The 22731-nt window shown below is 42.9% G+C and overlaps 2 protein-coding genes across 2 annotated transcripts in view; one reads left to right on the forward strand and one right to left on the reverse strand.

Annotated features, from left to right (window-relative positions):
* arhgef28a (Rho guanine nucleotide exchange factor (GEF) 28a) overlaps positions 1–22731 on the reverse strand; it is a gene marked incomplete at both ends in the record, with an annotated part of 154239 nt that overhangs the window by 25142 nt on the left and 106366 nt on the right. The window contains 9 exons of the mRNA XM_080742851.1: positions 218–562; positions 8515–8688; positions 9388–9435; positions 14365–14561; positions 15444–15626; positions 17194–17282; positions 19354–19532; positions 21246–21322; positions 21718–21966. Coding sequence (XP_080598977.1) covers positions 218–562; positions 8515–8688; positions 9388–9435; positions 14365–14561; positions 15444–15626; positions 17194–17282; positions 19354–19532; positions 21246–21322; positions 21718–21966 — 1541 coding nt within the window. The remainder of the gene's footprint in view (positions 1–217; positions 563–8514; positions 8689–9387; positions 9436–14364; positions 14562–15443; positions 15627–17193; positions 17283–19353; positions 19533–21245; positions 21323–21717; positions 21967–22731) is intronic.
* LOC308299040 (nuclear factor 7, ovary-like) lies at positions 2617–4017 on the forward strand (the record flags this gene model as incomplete). The annotated part of the gene is made up of 1 exon (XM_080742766.1): positions 2617–4017. The coding sequence occupies one exon, from the start codon at positions 2617–2619 to the stop codon at positions 4015–4017; it is 1401 nt and encodes a 466-aa protein (XP_080598892.1).

A 22731-nucleotide genomic window follows, 5' to 3' on the forward strand; every position in this document is an offset into this window, starting at 1 on the left:
AAAAAACTAAAAATATTATTGAACTCAAGTCTCCATGGCGTGACTAATCAATAGAAAAAAAGTCATTTTGGGGGTGAACTACTCCTTTAAACGTTATGTTGGTTTCTTTACTGTTGAGTGAGAAGACAATGTTGCACATTAGGTTAATCATCTGGGGGTCCCGACCCACAGGTTGAGAACCACTGCGCTAGGCAACTCTAGCCAATACATTCCTCACTCCAGCTCCTCCATCATAGCCACCCACCTGCTGGCCATCCAGAGGTATGACCATGGCCGGAGCCACGGAGGAGGGCAGGCTGCGCTGGCGGCCGTGTCTCCAGCTGTGCAGCAGCCTGTGCTGCGTGTCCAGGCGGTGGCGCTCCTTCTCCACGCTCCTCTGGCCCTCGCGCAGCCGCTCCAGGCTCAGCTGGTACTCCTCCAGCTGCTGCTCCAGCTCCTCCTTGTCGCGCCGCAGCCTCTCCGCCTCCAGGTGGCACTGCCGCTCCCTCTCCTCCAGCCGGCTCTCCTGCTCCCTCTGCTGGTCGGTCCTGGCCAGGCTCTCCTTCTGCCAGCGCTGCCTCTCCTATAGATAGGTAGACACTGTAGATCAGTGATACTCAAACTCCGGCCCGCGGGCCACTGCATAATGTTGGCCCACCAGCTTAATGTCCTCAAAGTTGCACATCCAACAAGCTTTAAACTGAGCAGATTGGACCTTGAGTTCCAGAGATAATGGCCAAAACATCTTGAAAACGGCCATAGAAATCGCTGATTTTCGCTGTTTTTTTCACTGTTTTTTTACCGGTGGCTCTGCCTCTGCCCGACCAATTAGCATACCCAAAATGTTATTGTAGGCCTAATGCAAATGAAGAGAAGTACTGTAGCTGTACTTAACAAATGCATCATTAGCCATTTGGTAGCTAAACAGTCTGGGTAATATATTTTAAGTACCGGTAGATTGTTTTATTTTATTTTATTTTCCTTAGCTATCAATTTTCACAAGTTTATTTTCTGTAAAAAGCCATTTGTGTTGAATGTGGCAAGGTCATAAATAACATTGTGAAGCAATTGAAAGAGAGTTGTGCTCAGCTATCTTTAATGTTATCCCACTCGATAGCAGGCAGACGGATAGACAACCCAGACAAATAGCAGACAAACGTAAATTAGTTTGTTTTGGTGTTTTTGTGGAATATGCTAATTTCACAGAATTATTAAAAAGAGAGAAAATGTAGCAAATTACTTTGATTACAAATGTTGTCATTGACAGAATATAAATGGAATTCAAAGCCATAAAATAATGCACATTGCACTTGTCTTGAGTTATATGGAAATAAAGCAAAAAGTTATCAAGTAATGTCATTTTATCAAATGGCCCGCGGCCCCTTGTCATTTTTGTAATGTGGCCCACTGGTTCAGAAGTTTGAGTATCCCTGCCGTAGATCACATATGTGCAACATGCGGTCTAAAAGATTGCCATTGGTTAATAGTTTTGAAACAAATGTATTTAACTTGACTCCAATTAATAGTAATTCATATTTACCATTTGAGTGCAGTGCATACCTCTGCATGTACTCAAATGTTTTATGTTTTTAATGCAACAGTGAAACAGCCAACCTTGAGTCCATAATTGAGAACATAATGCAATGTGTTTTATCAGTGACCTATGGAGTGGTGGATATCAGATCAGATAACAGTATAAATTTATAGGCTCATTTAAAAGTTGATACGGCATTGACGCAGATTCTTTTATGTAACTATAATATTTTTGATTGTAGGCCAGAGTACACCAGAGTGATACAGTACAGTACAGCTGTCTTGTTGTGAAAGGACCTCATTGTGAAGTAGTCTGGCATGTCTACCAAATGAATGCAGTGTTAACATAATTGTTATGTGTTACAAGGGTCAAGTGTATAATGTGCTGCCCTTCACTCACTTTATCGAAGTCAGTATGGCCCTCTGGCAATAAATGCTGCCACCCCTGCCGTAGATAGACCTCAGGCCGGGAACACATTTTTGTGTATTACAGTGCATTATGATTTCCCACTCAGGATAGTTCGTGTTCTTTTTTCTTTTCTTTTTTTTCAGCATTTGGAAGTTTAGCCGCTGGGTGTCTTCTTTACATCCCCTCTCATACCCTACACCTCGACAGATACATATTTTGACTTCAGTCATATAAGCTTTGACTTAAGAAAGCAGCTTTACTGTTCTACCGTGATTCCGGGGGTCTTAAGCTTGATGTCAACTAACTGGGGGATCCTTGAAATGAAAAGGCTGAGGTTCACTGCGACCCAAAGTTGCGTGCCCACGCCGTGGGCATGTGAGAACCATGTGTGAACTTTGGAACAGGTGTGTGTTCTGCCTCTTTGCCAGTCTGATCTAAGACGATAAGATTGACCTTCAGATCAAACACAACTTCCAGTGAGGAGGACAGACTGTCTTTCCACAGCTACAGGAGGGAATGCTGAACCAGACCACTGGAACCTGCTGCTGACTATGTCAGCTGAATGGACTTTAACAACAACCACCAGTCACAGTCAACGTAAACTTCAGGGAACATTATAGAAGAGGGAGTGTTACCACCACTGACTGACTCATTTCCTCTCTTGAAAAGCGTGTGTAGCTTGACTCCGAGACAAAATGGCTTCCAAGTCATCTTGCCCAGAAGAGGATTATTCCTGTCCTGTGTGTTGTGACATCTTTAAAGATCCTGTTGTCCTGTCCTGTAGCCACAGCTTCTGTAAAGGCTGTCTGCAGGAGTGGTGCAGAGAGAAGGAAATAAAGGAATGTCCAGTTTGTAAGAAGAGACATTCAAAGGACCCACCTCCTAACCTGGCTCTGAGGAACATGTGTGAGGCCTTCATACAGGAGAGACATCAGAGAGCTTCAACAGGGTCTGGGGTTTTCTGCAGTCTGCATGCTGACGAGAAACTCAAACTGTTCTGTCTGGAATGTCAACAGCCAGTGTGCCTTGTGTGTCGAGATTCAAAAAAACACATCAACCACCATTTCAGACCCGTCGATGAAGCTGCACCGGAACACAAGGAGGAAGTCCAGAAATCACTGAAGCCTTTACAGGAGAAACTGAAGACCTTTAATAAAGTTAAAACAGAAAGTGACCAAACAGCAGAACACATTAAGGTCCGGGCCCGGCACGCAGAGTTGCAGATGAAGGAACAGTTTAAGAAGATGCTTCAGTTTCTACAAGAGGAAGAGGAGGCCAGGATCACTGCACTGAGGGAGGAAGAGCAGCAGAAGAGTCAGATGATGAAGGAAAGGATTGAGGGTCTGAACAGAGACATATCAACCCTTTCAGACACAATCAGAGCCATAGAGGAGGAGCTGAGAGCTGAACACATCTCATTCCTGCAGAACTACAAGACCACAATGGAAAGAGTCCAGTTCACACTGCAGGACCCACAGCCGGTCTCAGGAGCACTGATAGACGAGGCCAAACACCTGAAGAACCTGACCTTCAGAGTCTGGGAGAAGATGAAGGACATTGTCTCCTACACTCCTGTCGTTCTGGACCCCAACACCGCCAATCCAAAACTCATCCTGTCTGATGATCTGACCAGTGTGAGATTTGGAGAGGCACAGCAGCTTCCCGACAACCCAGAGAGGTTTGACTGGTTTCACCGTGTCCTCGGTTCTGAGGGCTTTAACTCAGGGACTCACAGCTGGGATGTTGAGGTTGGAGACGGTACACTCTGGGGACTGGGTGTGTTAGCAGAGTCTTATAAGAGGAAGGGAAGGGGAGTGGGTCAAGGCTGGGCCATATGTTTAGCTGAAGGTAAATACACAGCCAAATCCACACCAGGGTCATCCACTGTCCTCTCAGTGAAGCAGAACCCCAAGATGATCAGAGTCCAACTGGACTGGAACAGGGGAAAGCTGTCCTTCTCTGATCCTGATACTAACACACACATGCACACCTTCACACACACTTTCACTGACACACTCTTTCCATTCATAGCCACGGATCAACCTCTGAGAATGTCACCATGGAAGGTCAGTGTAACTCTGGAACCACGTAGTTAGACATACTGTAGTATGAAGATGAAGACAGACTATTTGAGGCTTTAAAGCAGTATACCAGTCTATTTGAAAATCGATATGATTGTTGTGCTGTCAAGGGCAATGAACAGCATGTAGATGATTATGAGGATGACATATTATGAATAATGTCTACTGTCTATTGTCAATCATCAATAATTACAAAAGTTGTAAATAATATTCACTGTCCATTGTCTCCTATCACTTTTCAATATAGTAATAATAATATCAGTATAGCACTAATGCCAACAATAATAACAGGATTTTTTTGAATGATTTTAAAAGTAAGGGGGCATTCATGTAGACATTAACTTATCTCAGTAGTAATCATGTTGAGGAATCAAGATACTTAATCTAAAATGTATCAGACTTATACTGATATACTTTATAAACTATTTCCTAACTCTCAAATACCTGGAACGCGCCCGAGTCGCGTTAGATTTTAACCACTTTAACCATTATTGTATGCTTTAACCTTAGAAAAATAGCAGATATACAAGCTCACAGCGCGGCACCGAGTGTCGCGCTGCGAGCTTGTAGATCTGCTATTTTTGAAAAATCGTGAAAATGTGTGCAAGTCTATGAATATCTTTGACCCCGATCTTTGACCCGACTTCTAAATCCTTCCTCTAAATCAGTGGTTCTCAAACTTTTTCATGTCAAGGACCCCCAAAATTACAGGTATTTAGCCACGGACCCCCATCTCAAAATATGTTGTTCCAGGGACCCCCCAGAAGCAAATATTTGATTTACAAATGTTCGCTTTTAAATAGATATATTCAAAGACTTGCAAAAAAAAATCATGATTTTTCAAAAATAGCAGATCTACAAGCTCGCAGCGCGGCACTCGGTGCCGCGCTGTGAGCTTGTATATCTGATATTTTTCAATGGTTAAAGTAGTCAATACTCCTAGGCCTAAATGGGTTAACTGATATACTTTATAAACTATTTCCTAATATAGAATCAATATGTTCGATGAATGTCTTTATGACGTTATAAAGCAATATTGGTGTACCCACCTGCTCCGCCGTGTTGCGGAACCTCGTGTACAAATGAATGTGTAGGCTGTCTGATTCTGCTAACAGTGTAATTCTAACCTTGACAAACCCTTTACTGAGCTCGGTCAGGTTTGTTTCTAAATTGTGGAACCACTGGCGTGTAAGCTTGTATAATCATTTATGATTTTATGTCGGGGGTCAGCAACCCATGGCTCTAGAGCCGCATGCGGCTCTTTAGCACCACCCTAGTGGCTCCCTGGAGCTTTTAAAAAAATGTATGAACAAGATGGGGGAAAAAATGTATTTTTTGTTTTAACGATTTTTTTTTCGTCACTGTCGGGCAGAAACCTTGTATCTCCAAGTTTCACATTTGTATGTTTTTTTTTTCTCGCAAAGTAAAGCCCTGCTTCGACAAGACTGACGCACAAAAGTAGTGAAAACAGCAGATCTACAAGCACACAACGCCTCGCGGTGCGAGGCGGTGCGAGGCGTTGTGTGCTTGTAGATCGGCTGTTTTCACTAGTTTAGTTCATTTTTTAAATGATAAATACAACACGAAGTTTTGGACATACAAGGTTTCCACCCGACAACAACGATTTATAAGGCTTTTATAATTTTTTGTGGCTCCAGACAGATTCGTTTGGGTTTTTTTTGGTCCAATATGGCTCTTTCTACATTTTGGGTTGCCGACCCCTGTTTTATGTGGACTATGTCCACCCCTGTTTGTATTTGTATGTTATTTTTTATGTTTTTATGTTGCTATGGATCAAGTGTCCTTAATAAAGTTTGATTTATTGATTGAAAGCAGTGGTTCTCAACCTTTTCCATATCAAGGTCCATTATTTATTCTGTATTTGAGCCACAGACCACCATTTGATGACATTTAGCCTCTCAGACCCAAAAACATAGAATATTGTGTTATGGTTGGATAAGATTATGTCCACAATTCCATGCTGTATTGATGTGGTACCATAGTGAGAGTGTGAAATTAAACCAAATGTCAGGGTCCATTTGGTGTCATTTTATACTCTCAAGATCTATAGGGGGTCCATTTGTTTACTAACTCTCCATCATTTTTTTGCTGGGGACCACCTGGAATACCTTCAGGGACCACTGGTGGTCCCCGGACCTCTGGTTGAGAACCACTGTTATAAAGTATGACTCATGTTGTTTGATGCACTGTGATGGTTAGATGAGGTCAGTATGTTAAATATTGTCTGAGGTATAGACTACGAACCCTGCAGTCACTTAAATCACTGATAATAAAATGATAACACCATAATAAAATATTGAAAACAGTTTACTTGAGGTATTGTGGTTCTAAATATGTCACATTGCCCTTTTGAAATGTCACTTGACAAAATAATCTGGATCAAAGGCTTGAATCGCAACTTGAATGGGAAATCAAAGAACACATCCACACACCCTTCAGAGCAGTGTTGTTTTGACAGCAGATTGATTTAGTTTTAGTCATAGTCTTTTGAATACAATTCCATTTAGTTTTAGTCACGTTTTAGTCATCTGAAATGTTTTTGTCTAGTTTTAGTCGACTAAATATATGATTTTAGTCAACTAGATCTACAGTTGATTTTGTCGACGAAAACAACACTGATTCAGAGGCAGGTGCTGAATCCAAAATAATTCAAGATCAAAGGGCAAGACATTGATTTGCATACTTCATTAACTTCAATACATTTCTACTAGTACTTGTAGTCGGCCGAGTCTGAAGCTTTCTCCTCCAAACGTCAGTGGTGTAACGTAACTAAGTAGCCTACATTTACTCAAGTACTGTACTTAAGTCAAACTGTGAGGTGTTTTTACTTTGCTTGAGTACTTTTACTTTTACTCCACTACATCTCAGAGACAAATATTGTATGTTTACGCCCTACATTTATTTGACAACATTACTTACTAGTTACTTAAATAGCCAATTTACAAGCTCACAAGGCTATTTTCAAAATGTATTTATACACATTCTGCACAATAAGTACTCTTGCTTTGGTAGCACACTATTTAACACATGGGAAGCCAAGGTTTCTAACATTTCTAGCTGTTGCTGCTGCCGTCGTTCACTTACGCTTTAATTTTGAAGAGCCTCGGAAGCTTTGTGCGTGTGCATGTGAGTGTCCTGACGATTGAGGAGGATAATCCATTTGTTTACAAACGCTCGCGAAACTAAAATCCAAACCGGGGCCGACCATCGCGGTAAAGTGTCGCCGTGAAAACAGGCAGATCTCTGCTTCCCTGGCGTTCTTTGCACCTTATTCATAGATAAAGCCCTTTTTATGTTTCAGCATAGAATAGAAATCAATGCAGCCTAGACCATTCATTTTTTTCTCTCTGCGAGCCACGTTATCACGTATGGACCAGGGTCTATCACAGCACGCTGCACAGTTAACCCTTTGTCTCGTTCCTGAACGAGACAACTCCTTTTGTCACAGCGACCTCCAGTGGTGGCCTTATCTCGTTACTGAACGAGTTTGGCCCCTTGGGTGTTAAATGTTTTCTTCCCTTTACTAAGGGTACGGTCACACCAGACTTTCATTCTACCTACTGAGGGCGGATTCTGCCAATGCATTTCAATGGTAATGGAGCAGTTTGCTGCCATTTGTAGACTTCTGCAAGAAAACACTCCATTACCATTGAATTGCATTGGCAGAATCTGCCCTCATAGGTGTGACCGTGCCCTTACCACACTTTTATTCTACCAATGAGAGTGGATTCTGCCATAGTAGGCTAATGTTGACTTTTCAGTATGAGCTACAAGCTCACAAAATGCATTTCTCCCAGTCAGGAAGACCATAGTCATACATACATTGCATGCCGTTTCAAGTAAGACATTTTAGTACGTTTTCCACCACTGCCAAATGTCACTTGAGTGGATGCCTAAAAAATCATCTTTGAAGGGAGCTGCACATCTATTTACCATTTGAGTTTAAGCCGAGATTGCTCAGATAATTGTGTGCTTGTAGATCCGCTATTAGAGTTAATGTTGTCTTCAGTGTCTTTCAGGCCAAGGACCCCTTTAGCTGAGAGAGAGATGAAGCAGGGACCCCCACATATTGTACAAAATAGTTCTGAAACGGTTTTGTGTCAAGGAGACGAGGATGGGGGACCCCCAAATTGATATGTATTTGGCCACAGACCCTCATTTACAAATGTTTTGTGCCAGGGACCACCCCTCCCCACAGAAGAGAACATTTGTGTAAATCAATGTTATTCAAAGATTTTCAAAAATGTTCAAAAATAGCAGATGTACAAGCTCACGGCATCTCTCTCAATTCAATTCGAAAACATAGGTTTACATTGATATTCAAAGATTTTCACATAATGCTATGAGCTTGTATATCTGCTGTTTTTGAATAGCCAAAGTATAAAACAACGTTTAAAGTGGTTAAAATGTAAAGTGACACAGATGCTTTCCAGGTCTTAAACTGTTTTAAACTTAAGCATAGAGGGTTCTGAGACAGTGGTTCATCCTTGCCTGGTGGAGGCGCCCTTGGAGGCGACGGACGCTCGCCACCTCCTCGCGCCTCTTCTCCAGGCTGCGCTGCTTCTCCTGCTCCAGCAGGGGGTGGTGTGGCCTCGGGCCGCGCTCGCTCTCCTGCGCCAGGAGACGCTGGACCTCGTAGCAGGTGTCCTGGATGGTCACCGCCGCCTATAGGGGACGGACACGAGACAGGACACCAGACAGTGAGGCACGCGACGCACCGCTTCTCGGCGTGTGCTCCGGCAGTGTTTGATTTTGTTTTAGTCACAATTTTTCAAGTTTTTTTCAAAAATAGCAGATACACAAGCTCATAGCTATGAGCTTGTATATCTGCTATTTTTGAAAAGTGAATTGTGGGCCAAAGCACCGCTTCTCGTACGTGTGCTCCGGCAGTGTTTGATTTAGGTTTAGTCATAAATTTCACGTTTTTTCAAAAATAGCAGATATACAAGCTCATAGCGCGGCACTCGTTGCCTCTATGAGCTTGTATATCTGCTATCTTTGAATAGCCAAAGTATAAAAATAAAAAATGTCAGTCACGTCAAGTCACACTTTTCCCCTACTCATATCTCCACCACCGGTGCCCTATCCATGCCAAACTTTGCACACACACTTCTTGGCTGCCAAATAACAACCTCCTCATTTCTCACATGGCCCTCTTCTAAACCCCACATTCTCTGGCCCTACCAAAACAATACATTTCCCACGCACATCCCCTCACACCCAGGAACCAATGGCACTTACAGGCCAATGTGTGTATACATGTGACCTGATGGTTGCTTATCTCCCAATTAGGGAGTCTTACTGGTAATATTTTTGAAAAGACGAGTGGTTGTAATGTGAGTCATAAGAGTGTGAGTCACTCACCTGTAGACTATAAAGTAACTGCGTCAGGTTTTGAACACTCTGAGCCACCTGTTGACATGACACACACACACACACACACACACACACACACACACACACATACGCACGCACACACACACGCACGCACGCACGCACGCACGCACACACACACACACACACACAACGGGTTACAGAGAGTCTTTCATCTGGTGATTACATGCTTTCAGAAGTCTTTAGTCACAGGTTAATCCTCGGTTCCTCTCAGTTGAGTCAGGCGTTTGTGTGCGACCGGTGCAACATGTGTGCCACCTTCCTTTTAGGCTGGGATCACATTAGATTAGACTGTATTGTCCCAGAGGGACGTTTGTTTTCACACCTTGTTCAACAAAGGAACACAGAAACTAGTGGTGGATAATCGCTGTTACATAACCAAATCTTAATCCGTTAACACCTGAGGCAGATTCTACAAATGATTCGCTACAAAAACAGGGCTGTCAATTGGGTATGGCAGGGGTATACAGCTGCCATACCCTGGGTCCAGGAAGAAAAAAAAAAGTTTAAATATAAATGTCTCTTTGTCTATCTGTGCTGGTTATTATGTTGTTAAATTTCAGTAAAATAACTACAAATGCGAAATTTTACAAAATGGTCACTTTAACAAGGTATTATAATTATATTCTCCACACTTGTATTCTCCCCATCTTGACAAGATGGTATATTCCCAGGTTCCGCAGGTCAGCTGCACAGGCTACGTTTGCTAACATGCCAAGTTTAACTGCACTTGAACAACCGTTCCAGGCTGCCATATCCAGCCCAAGAAACCGTAGAACCGAGGGAAAAAATAAAATGTACTTCTTAAAATAAATGTATCATGCCTGTTGCTAAGGTATGGCAACATGACTGGTGTCTTGCTAAGGTATGGCAACATGACTGGTGTCTTGCACGCGCGCCTGAACTGACGCCACTGTACAAAAAGCTCTCAAACTTTTTCAAGGACCCTCAAATTGATATGTAGCGTATTTGGTCGTGGACCATACACTTTCAAGATTTATTCAAACGTGTTCAAAAATAGTAGATGTACAAGCTCGAGCAGCGTGGCACAAAGTGACGCGCTGCGAGCTTGTAGAGCTGCTATTTTTGAGAACCAGTGCTCTAAATCAGAGGTTCCCAACGGCCGGTACGCACGTACCACCAGTCCACGAGAACGCAGCCAGGAATTCCAGGTTTATGGATTGTACAAAATATGCAAAGGCAACATGAGTCTAGAACCTTGCCAGGATTTTACACACAGCGGACTGGCTACTTTCGTGTTGCATAACAGGGACATCACTGACGAATCCTTGGTGTCTTTATAACAAGCTTCGAGTAGTATAATGGCGTATGTCCGTGTTACTTCAGTTTAGTTTTCACAGTGACGTCAATGTCGAATCCTTGGTATCTTTCTCCTCGCCTTTGAACGCAGCGCCACTGCACTCCACTACAAGCTGTGTTTTGTCACGAATCACCATCGTGCTAATGAAACCCTAAACAGGATTATTATTTCAATATACAGTATAGATAGATACCTTTATTATCCCACGGAGGAAAATCAGTTGCCCAGAGGCAGCACAGCAGTTTAAGTTTACATTACAAAGAAGTAAGACAAAGAAAAAGAGTACTCTTGTGTACAGTCAAACAAAGCAAGGCACAACAAAAAGAAGAATATAAACAAAGTGTCAAAAAGCTGTCACAATAAAAGAAGAATATATACATAAAGTGTCCAAGAAACATTCAACGCTCATATGTGTCAAGTCACACACAAAAAGCAATGCTCAAAGCACAACTTAACAAAGCAGTGCCAAACAAAAGTATACATACTGTAAACAGTCAATGCTAGCCAGTGCAACACAAGTATCTCACCGCCATCAACACAGCAATAGTACTCAATTCAACCAACACAACCCAATAGTACAGGGCCAAAAATAAGCGTCCATAGTCAATGCAAATAAATCAACAATAAAAAAAAACAAGAAAGGGTGCCACAGCAAGACGCCACAAACAACCCTTTCTGGAAAAGTACTCAGAGGTCAGAGTCAGTACAACTTTTGTTCCAGTTGAGTAATGTAACAGTTGTCCTAGGTTATCCTAATTGGCCTTGGCAAGCGACCGTTATGAGTCTTGTTGTATTAATATATATAATATATAATATGATATTACAACTATCAGAAGAAGTAACCCAGGTAAAGCTTGCCTGGTTAAAACCCGACCGAACACAACAACACCCACTAGCGGTAGTGGTGTTGTCTGGCCCCGATCCATTGAGATTCTATTTCCTCAAACAGCTTTTAGGGTTGGCCAATCAGGGTTGAATGTTTGGGGCACGTGGTTTATGTAGGCTTGGGGCACGTGGTTAGGAGCAAACCCCAGAAATGAAAGCTCTTCCTGAAATCCCAGACTCTCTTCCCAAAACGAAGTGTGTGATAGAGGCTGGCAACGCCAGGCAAAGGTAAAGCAATGCGTCACTCTGCAAGTTTTTCTGCAGCTAAAGTTTTCCATCTGTCCAAAGTCAAGTCAATTCCACAGGTACAGACTTTTTTAAATCATCCTATTCTTGTTGATAACACCATTTAGGTCAATGATATAACACTAAGTAGTGATATAATGATATATAAATAGCAGCCAGTCATTGCCAGACATAAAAAAGTTTAAATAATGGAGATACAAGGTTTCTGCCCGCCTGCAACGATTATCCACTCTTACTGCAGGTCACCATGAAATCTGCCGCCGGCAGCACAAAGCTGCAGCATGGAAACTGTAATAACTCTCCGTTGGTATCAATTTTTAATGGCCGACAAAAACACCCAGGAGAACTTAATGGACTCTCCTGCCTCTACTATCATCTTTAATTCATCACATTAAGACTGAAATGTCATTCTAATAGAAGGCGCTAAATTATTCACACAAACTATTGCCGGTTTTAACCCATTTAGAACGGGTACACATCATTGTGTATCATTATTTTATGCTTTAACTATTGAAAAATAGCAGATCTGTTATTTTTGAAAAATCGTGAAAATTTGAATTTTGACCCGATTCTATAAGTGTCTTTTGAATCCTTCTGAGGTTTTTTGAAAAACCTATGTTTCTATGTCAGCAATCTGGCCAGCCATCGTCAAAGAAAAGGTCCTTTTCACTTGAACTGGAGCTCAGTTAGTCTGTTCTTGAGAGACTACCATGTCAGTGGTTCTCAAACCTTTTCATGTGAAGGACCACTAAAATGATATGCATTTGGCCACGGACCCCCATCTCAAAATATTTAGTTCCAGGGACCCCCCCCAGAAGCAAAATTTGAGTTACAAACGTTTGATTTGAAAATACATATATTCAAAGATTTGCACACATTTTCACGACTTTTTCAAAAATAGCAGATCTACAAGCTCGCAGCGCACCGCGCTGTGAGCTTGTATATCTGCTATTTTTCACTGGTTAAAGCATTCAATAATTCTAGGCCCTAAATGGATTAAGGCTCACTTCTGGGCAGGAATGGGAAGAGGTTACAGCAGGTGACACGGCCCTTATGAAGATATGATTGCTAATGTAATCCATCAACTCATCCACTGCCAAGAATATTTGACCAAACCACTAACAACTGCCAACGATCTGAGCTTCCACGAAGAGGAAAAATCGAACCTCTGTTCGAAGTGGAGCTGTGTGTGTGTGTGTGTGTGTGTGTGTGTGTGTGTGTGTGTGTGTGTGTGTGTGTGTGTGTGTGTGTGTGTGTGTGTGTGTGTGTGTGTGTGTGTGTGTGTGTGTGTGTGTGTGTGTGTGTGTGTGTGCGCAACAGCGCCCCTCCCTTAACATGTGTGGCCACTGGCCAGAAAAGGTTACTGCAGGCTACATACCCGGAGACAGACAGACAAACAGACAAACAGACAGACAGACAGACAGACCCACACACACGGCCACGTATAGGGAGCTCCACACAGCTCCAAAAAGGAAAGAATAAAACTGGACTCGCTTGGACCTTGCGATTCAAAAATTGTGACACACACATTGTCGTCACACACTCAGTATACAATTAGCTGGTGGTGGAAAAAGTACTACATTTTATTACTTAAGTAAAAGTATCAATACTGCAATGTAGAAATACTCGTTATAAGTTCGGGATTCAAGAAGTACTTGAGTAAAAGTACAAAAGTATTGGCATCAAAAGGTACGGTTCAAATGTGTGCAAATATATTGAAAATAGCAGATCTGCAAGCTCACAAAGGGTCGCTTCTCGAATCGCGACACATTGTGAGCTTGCAGATCGCCTATTTCTCCAATGGCCGAAATGTATTAATAGGGCTGAAGTTGTAAAAGTATATTTTGTAATAATAATCAAAATCAAAAGTAGCTAATAATAGGCCTAATCAAATTAAAACAAAAGTAAAGGTACAATATTTGCCTCTGAGATGTAGTGGAGTACGAATACCTAAAAATTGTATTTAAGCACACTATTTAAGTACATTTACTTTGTTACTTTACACCACTGATCTAAAATAACACAAATGTTTCCCAGTCTCAACCCATTTAGGCCTAGGATTATTGACGGCTTTAACTATTGAAAAATATCAGATATACAAGCTCAAAGCGCGGCACCGAGTGCCTGTAGATCTGCTATTTGCTAGTCGTGAAAATGTGTGCAAATGTGAGTACAACTTGATGACATCACACATTGTACTTTACAATACAAACCCCAAAATCAATCCTCCAGTTCTAGGCAACACAGAAGAGGGGGAACTTTTTTTCTATTTCCACACAACTCCTCTAAGGTATATTAATGACATAGTTCAATATTGAAAATGGGTGGTCTTCCCCTTTAACCACTTAAGCCCTACCTAGGCTATTTGAAAATAGCAGACCTACAAGCTCACAACACGGCCAACACTTTCATATTTTTACTCAAGTACATTTTGAATTCCGGACTTTTACTTAGAGTAAAACAAAAATACTTTTCCACCACAGTTATGTACATACCTTGAGGTGAATACTACTCGGGTCTCCGTGTTGACAGTGAGTGAGGGACTGCAGAGCGGGGTCTTCGTGGGGGTCCGCGGGTGACATGCCGTCATGGTGTAACGGCGCCACGGGGACCCTGCTCTCCGTGTGGGAGGAGGGGTCACATCCACCCTTCGAACAACCGCCGGAGCGCAGCGTGGCTCGCAGGTCATCAGCTGGAGGGAGGGAGAGAGAGAGAGGACAGACATCCATAAGCCTTATAATTTTAGTACGATTTTAGTAGACTAAATCTACAGTTGATTTTAGTAGACTAAATCTACAGTTGATTTTGTCTGCAGAAATGGATTTTGGCAGGCCTTGATGGCGTCATAATGCCTGATTGCGACCGCAGTTACTATCAAAACCTCCACCGGCTGTCAGTCTGTCTGTCAGTCACACGTCACACTTTTGCCCTACTCATATCTCTGCCACCGTTACCCCAACCCATGCCAAACTTTGCACACACACTCCTTGGTTGCCAAACCACAACCTCCACCTCTCATTTCTCACATGGCCCTCTTCTAGCGCCACCATGAGGCCGATTCTTGCAAAAACACATGTTTGGACACTGCTCCTACAGATTTCGCCCTAAAATCACGCAAAGCGGTACACACTATCTCGCCAGTTCATCAACATGCATCTGTCCAATTTTCCATATTCCCTCCTGAATGCCTACGATTGCCTTCTAAAGTTTGTGAATGCAACGTGCCGGCCACTTATCTCCCGATTAGGAAGTCATAAGCCTCTATCAGAGTCCAAGGTGAAGAGCTATCCACAGCAAATTTTAGGTGGAAAGCTTTCCACCTCAAGTGGAGGCCATCATAGTCAGTCACGGTGAAGTCCTATTCACCGTGACTGACTGGTCTAGATCGACCAATCAGTGAACGAGGTGAAGAGCCTAGCTGTCTGAAAGTAAATACAGAGAGATGTGTCGGGACTCGCGGTGGAAAGCTCTTCACTGCGAGGAATGACGTAACGTTGTAGTTTTATGACTCAAAAAGACTACACCGCGGTGGATAGCTGGTACTGACTCTGATAGGGGCTTTACTGGTTCTCACCCTCTTGCATGGCGGCGGCCAGCAGCAGCGTGGCACGGGGAGGCTCCTCCGAACAGGGCTGGACCAGCAGCCTGCAGGCCCGGGGCGATGGAGGGTCCATCCTCAGTGCAAACAGCTCCGCATACATCTGTAGCTTCTCCTCCAGGCTCTGGCAGATCTGCTGGTCACTGCTGATCAGACTCTCTGTATATACAGCCCAAGAAAAAAAATCATTGCTATAGAGCAGCGGTTCTCAACCTTTTCAGGCCACGACCCCCCAAATAATCACATTTTAACTGGGGACCCCCACACCCTGACGAGCACTAAGAGTTGAGGCATTACATTTTGTATAACACGGTTCTGTTGTGAAAATAGCAGGCGTTGCGAGGCGTTGTGAGCATGTAGATCGGCTATTTTCACAATTTCTGCCTCTAATATTTGACAATTTGGCCAATGTTTAATTTGTCATATATAAGAAATTTGTCAAGTATAAAAAAGTCCTTAAATTGTCACTTTAGAAATGTGCAGATACCCTCTATACACTTAAACTTTATGTTGGTTTGTTTACTGTTGAGTGAGAAAACAATTTAATCATCTGGGACCCCCCCAAAATAATTTGGGGACCCCCCTGGGGGTCCCGACCCACAGGTTGAGAACCACTGCTATAGAGCGAGGCTTAACAACTTTGATGATGGAGAGGGCTACTTTTGCTCAAGTACATTTTGAATTCCGGACTTTTACTTGTAAGGGCACGGTCCCACCAAAGTACGGTTGCCGGCTGAAATCTGCCATTTGCGGGTTCCCGCAAAAGTCCGCTCCATTCCCATTGAAAAGCATTGACAGTAGATTAGCCAAGGACCCCTAAGCTGAGAGAGAGATGAAGCAGGGATTTTCACACATTTAACCACTTAAATCGTTGATATTTTGTAAACTTGACCTTTCACTATGTACTTGGTCTGCTCTTTTTTAACGCTACACCAAACCTATTTACCAAAAGTAGCCGATCTACAAGCTCTCAACGGCTCGCACTGCTATTTTTGGCTAAAGTTCGCCTCGGAATAGGGATGCGAGGGTTCAAGTTGTTCATTTAAAAGAATTATCCTATCACACAAGGATTTGGAGGCCCCCCTGTGGTAACTCTAAGGACCCCCTGTTGAAGACCCCTGGCCAACAGTAAGTAAAACATCTGAGTACTTTTTACACCAGGGGTTTTCAAAGTGGGTGACGGGGCACCCTGGGGTGCCGTGACGGCAGTCCAGGGGGGCCGCGAGATAATTTGATATTTGGAATTTATTTGGACACTAGAAAAAATATTTAGTATAATTTTAAACTTGACGTACAAAGTTGCCTAATGGCTATTATCTCAACTTTTTCCTCACAACATATCGTCACTGTTGGGCAGAAACCTTGTATCTCCAAGTTTCAAATGTGTATATCTTTTGGTAAAGCAAAGCCCTGCTTCATCATACAAAACTGTCACAAAAAACTGGTGAAAACAGCCGATCTACAAGCACACAACGCCTCGCGATGCGAGGCGTTGTGTGCTTGTATATCTGCTGTTTTCACTAGTTTAGTACATTTTATAGATGATAAATACAAAATGAACGGTTTTGGACATAAAAGGTTTCCACCCGACAACGACGATATGCTATAAATATAAGGTGCTGGGAGTGAAAATTATAATGTAGGGGTGCCTCGGATTAAAACAAATATTCATGGGGTGCCCTGAGACAAAGAAGTTTGGGAACCCCTGTTTTACACCACTGAGTACCTTGCAGTTTGTGGATCTTGTGCATGCGAGCGTCAGCAGCTCTCTTCTCCTCCTCTGGCTCGCTGCTGTCCTCCTCTTCCTCTGGACAGCTACAGAGTACAGACACACAGGAACACACAGAGAACCGGGCTCAACAACACTGAACAGCAGTGTAGATACCATCTAAAGAGCAGGACACCTTTGTACGGCAAAGTATAAATCAGGCTTAAATTAATTATCTCTCTTCATAATCCCCCTCTTTCCCAATACTCAATACAACAATATTCAATTCGATTCGATTCAATTCAATTCAATTCTAATTCTAATTCAATTCGATTCAACATTTGTCACATACGGCTCTTAAAATCACATACGCAAATAAAACCAAGATAACCTAGATGAATGTAAAAACAGTCCATAAAGAAGTAGATGCTGTACAGTAAGACCATGTTATGTGCAAGGTAAGATCTTCTTTAATAAATGATTCCTATATGCAAATACAGAAACCCAAGCCAAGCACACACATACACGCACACACCTCTCCATAGAGACCCAAGTTGTGTACACACACTAGGGCTGGGAGATATTAGGAAAACCTTCAATATTCGATATCGATATTACTCACGATATTAGTAAAAACTAAAAACAATTGCAGTAAATAGTTTTTAATGTTTTTCTGCTTTAGGTCCACTGCCTGCCTAACCCAGATAACGAATAGCATATCCATGCATGCACATTACACAGTACACATAGAATAAAGAAATTAAATGTCTTATTTCCATTTTACAACAATGGTTTTATTGAAATAACCACACCTGGTTACAGATGGACAGCTTTTTTGCATGTGCTACAGTACGTGCATGCATGGTGTGTCTGTTTACCAGTAAGACTCCCTAATCGGGAGATAAGCGACCGTAGGTCTCGCTAGAAGAGGGCCATGTGAGAAATGAGGGGTGGGGTCTCCGCGTTGCCTTGGCGGACGAATAGGTACCGGCCCCGGCTCTCCCGGACGCTCCTAGGCCGAGTTAGGGCATTTTATGTGAGCTGCAGTGGAGGGGGTCCTCCACTGGGGGCGCCACCACTTTTGCATCCGTTCTGGAGTAGCAGGAGTGGGTGGTCCCCGGGAATTCCCCGTGAGCAGCCCCGTGGGGGTGGTCATTTGGTCATTTTTGCACATTTGGTATTTTTTTTACACCTGGGGGTCCCCCAGGGACATGGGGGTCCCTGGAACTCCGGGGGTCCTTGGAGGTTGTAGTTTGGCAGGTAAGGAGTGTGTGTGCAAAATCTGGCATGGATCGGGGCAACGGTTGCGGAGATATGAGCAGGGCAAAAGTGTGACGTCTGACGTGTGACGGACTGACTGACGGACGCACGGACACCTGGTGGAGCTTTCTGTAGTAAGTGCGACCTACGGTCGCAATTAATTTGATACATACACCAATACCACATTTCAAGCCATCTTCGTCGCAATCGTTGGTATGTATATCGCGCGCGCACACACACACACACACACACACACACACACACACACACACACACACACACACACACACACACACACACACACACACACACACACACACACACACACACACACACACACACACACACATTATTTTATTGTTTTCTCTTTAAAAAAGATATCGTTTATAAAGCTTGGCTAGATAGGAAGTTATAAGAATGAGTCGTCAATGCCCCTGGTGGATGAATTTGTTAATGCTCTATACCAGGGGTTCTCAAACCCCTGGTATAGGCCGTGACCCCCAAAATAAACATAATTTGAACTGGGGAGCCCCACCCGTACAAGCACTTGGATTTGTAGGTATTACATTTAATGTGACTCGGTTCCGCAGATAAATATTGTGAAAATAGCAGATCTACATGCTCACGCCTTGCGTTGCGAGGCGTTGTGAGCATGTAGATCGGCTATTTTCACAAAGTTCGCCTATCTTGCTTACTTAATATTTGACAGTTTGGCCAGTCCTGTCGAATATTCGACTATTCGAATACTTTGAGGTCGAATAATTTGAATACTAAAAATCACTATTCGTGAATGCCCTAACACACACACACACACACACACACACACACACACACACACACACACACACACACACACACACACACACACACACACACACACACACACACACACACACACACACACACACACACACACACCTCTCCACGGCCTCTCTGATGAGCCTCATCCAGGTGTTCCTCTCGTCCTTGGCAGAGGTGTGGACCTCGTACATCTCGGGTCCGGCGGCCGAGGCGCTGATCAGAAACATCCCTCTCTCCTCGTTGGCCACTTCCCTCACGATCAGCTTCTGCAGAGAGACCACCGGAGGCTTCTGGTCCTGCAAGGAGAGACATATGAGAATGGACGGGAGGAGCGCGTTAAATTATTACTTTAACCATTATTTGATGCTTTAACTATTGAAAAATAGCAGATCTACAAGCTCGCAGCGCGGCACTACCTGCTATTTTTTGAAAAGTCGTGAACGTTTGTGCAAGCTAGACTTTGAATGTTTTTCACCCGATTCTATAGATGTCTCCTAGATTCTTACAGGTTTCTGAAAAAGATCGTTCCAGGACCCCAAGAATTTGCTTCTGGGGGTGCTAGAAGTTACAAATGTTTCGCATTTAAAAAGGGATATTCAAAGATTTGCAAATGATTTCACGATTTTTCAAAAATAGCAGATATACAAGCTCGCAGCGCGGCACTCAGTGCCGCGCTGTGAGCTTGAATATCTGCTATTTTTCAATAGTTAAAGCATAAAATAATTCTACGCCTAAATGGGTTAATGAAGGTCCGACATGACTTTATTATTCAGACTATCAGGGTCACTTTTAACAATTTAAACAATATTTCAAAACTTTTCCAAAGTATTTTTACCCCATTTCCAGGCCTATAGCAATCATAAGGTGGAATAATGAAACTCTTAAACCTATGTGTTGTCAATGCACCAAGATAGACTTGAGCAAAGCTGTCACATGACAAAAATAAAATACAAAATTAAGCTCTTATCACGTAGCACTGCATTTTACCACGTTACATCTTCTACATCTACACAGCAACGTGTTTTGAGCTTGTAGATCTTTGCTTTTGCTATTTTTGCTATTTCCCTAAAACATTTGATTAATTCCAAACCGTTTCCAGGCCTGGAAAACGTTTTTTCTCATTTCAAAATATTTCCAGGAATGTCATGACCGTGGGAGCCCTGGACTGTCCACGACTGTAAGCAGCTGAGATCACAAACTGACTGTTAGGCCCGTCACAATAATTACGTAATCTACCGCAATTATGTGAGCTAATCTCAATTATACTGCAAAATTGTTAGAATCATTTCCATTAATCTGTATAAAAACAGATGGATTAAATTAAGAGAAATGTCATTTCAATCAATCATTTCCATTTTTTATTTTCATAAAAAAAAACTCAGTCTAGATGAGTGGCATATGATGCATGCCCTAGTATATACCGGTAGTACAATATGTGTTTGTACTATTGGTACCGGCCATTTCTTAGTATAATACAGTAATAGGTTTTATATAAAGTTATAGTGTATATGTCATGTCTGCCCTGTGCGATTCTTTGTTTACAGCAAAATCACAATTTCTTTTGTATGACGGGTTAATGATCGTGACAGCCATACCCACCACTAGTCTGGGATCACTTCACTTTTCGAGGTTTGATCCTGTCGGGAGAGGAAACCACTTTACGTCATGTTGTAGTCCTCAAAGGACTACAATTTGACGGAACTATCAAACCGGACATACTCAAGGACATACTTTTAGGGCCTACCTTAAAAACTCCTTGGTGCGGCGTAGTTTTGCTTTTGAAAAAAATGTTTGGGATGTGCATCTTTTATTCCACCTCGTAGCGACTGGCAAGACTACACTAGGCTACTCGAGCATTTTAATAGGGATTGGGGAAACAAACGGAGGGAACCAAAACAAAGCGACGCTGCTTCTCCGGCTTGTGGTTTCCGCCTAGACCGGATCAAACCGCCCGTTGTTAACGATCACCAGGCTTTCCCTCAGAAAGCCTGGTGGGCGAGGTTACCCACCACAGTAGCAAAAGTGTACTTCTGGTCCTTCTCCTGTAGGAATATGAGGGAGTCAGAGAGCAGGAGGACCAAGACGTCTGCGTTTGAAAACAGAAGCAAGAAAATATATCGTCACTGTCGGGCAGAAACCTCGTATCTCCAAGTTTCAAATGTCTATGTTTTTTCACGAAGCAAAGCCCTGCTTCATCAGACAAGGCCGTTGCACAAAAGTAGTGAAAACAGCCGATCTACAAGCACACAACGCCTCGCGGTGCGAGGCGTTGTGTGCTTGTAGATCAGCTGTTTTTACTAGTTTAATCGTTTTAAAAATGATAAATACAATACAAAACAAATGGACATACAAGGTTTCCACCCGACAACGACGATATACAATATTAGATGTTCTTTCTTTTTTTTTTTAAGTTGTAAAGAAACAATAGCAATTATTTTTGATTATTTCGATTTTTATCAATCTTAAGTGTTTTTAGCCAACCTTTAAGTCTTCCGGTGGCCGTCTTCCACAGCAGCAGGCCTTGGTGTCTGAGCGTCTGCCCCGTGAGGTCCTGCTTGCGGAAGGCCAGGCCGTTCTTCAGCTTGGCCGAGCTGCGGTTCTCCATGCGGCCCAGCACCTCCTGGAGCCTCTGGTCCTGCTCGTACTTACTGACCCTCAGGTCCACGGCCGCGATCACCTCCCGCACCAGGGCCAGCGCTCGCACCATGTCTGCATGCTCCTCCGTGTCCTCTGTGGGAGACGAGCTACTGTAAATACCTTTTATTTTTGCATCAGGTTTTTTTCACGACTGTTATTTCTTATTATTATTTATTTTCTTTTTTTTTTTTTTACTTTTTTCACAGCATAGTTGTTGGGTCGAATCCGATACTTCCGTGACTACAAGAGCGAAGGTCCGTTTCTCAATGAATTTGTCATCTAGGAAGGTTATTAAAAAATCGAACCTCTGTTCGAAGTGGAGCTGTGTGTGTGTGTGTGTGTGTGTGTGTGTGTGTGTGTGTGTGTGTGTGTGTGTGTGTGTGTGTGTGTGTGTGTGTATTGCAGTTGATGCTCAGGGCAGGCTAGACTCAACAGCACCTCTCTGGTCACCCAGGATCATGTGTACCGATTTTTGTGACATTTGAAGAAAATATGTAGGAAAAGGAGCAAAAAGTGTGTTTTGGAGAAAATTCAAGATGGCGGAAAATCAATCCTGGCGCAAATGGGCGTGGCCTATATGGGGAGATGCGTCTTGACCCAAGGAATCCAGGGAAAAAAGAATTTTAATTTTCCGATCTACGGTTCAAGAGTTACGGGGCAAAACGCAAAGTGGGCCGTTATAGCGCCACCATGAGGCCGAGTGATGTAATTATTTTTCGATTCATTCTTAAAATCATTATGAATCTCCTCTCCGAGGTTTGAAACTGTAGCTCCTATGCTTTGCGAGAGAAAAATACTTGAATGTGATGTCTTGCATTGTCCCATTATAAGTCAACTAGACCTTACCCGTTCGAAGAT

The sequence above is a fragment of the Nannobrachium achirus genome (genome assembly GCF_963921795.1).
Source record: "Nannobrachium achirus genome assembly, chromosome: 15".
Taxonomy (NCBI): Eukaryota; Metazoa; Chordata; class Actinopteri; order Myctophiformes; family Myctophidae; genus Nannobrachium; species Nannobrachium achirus.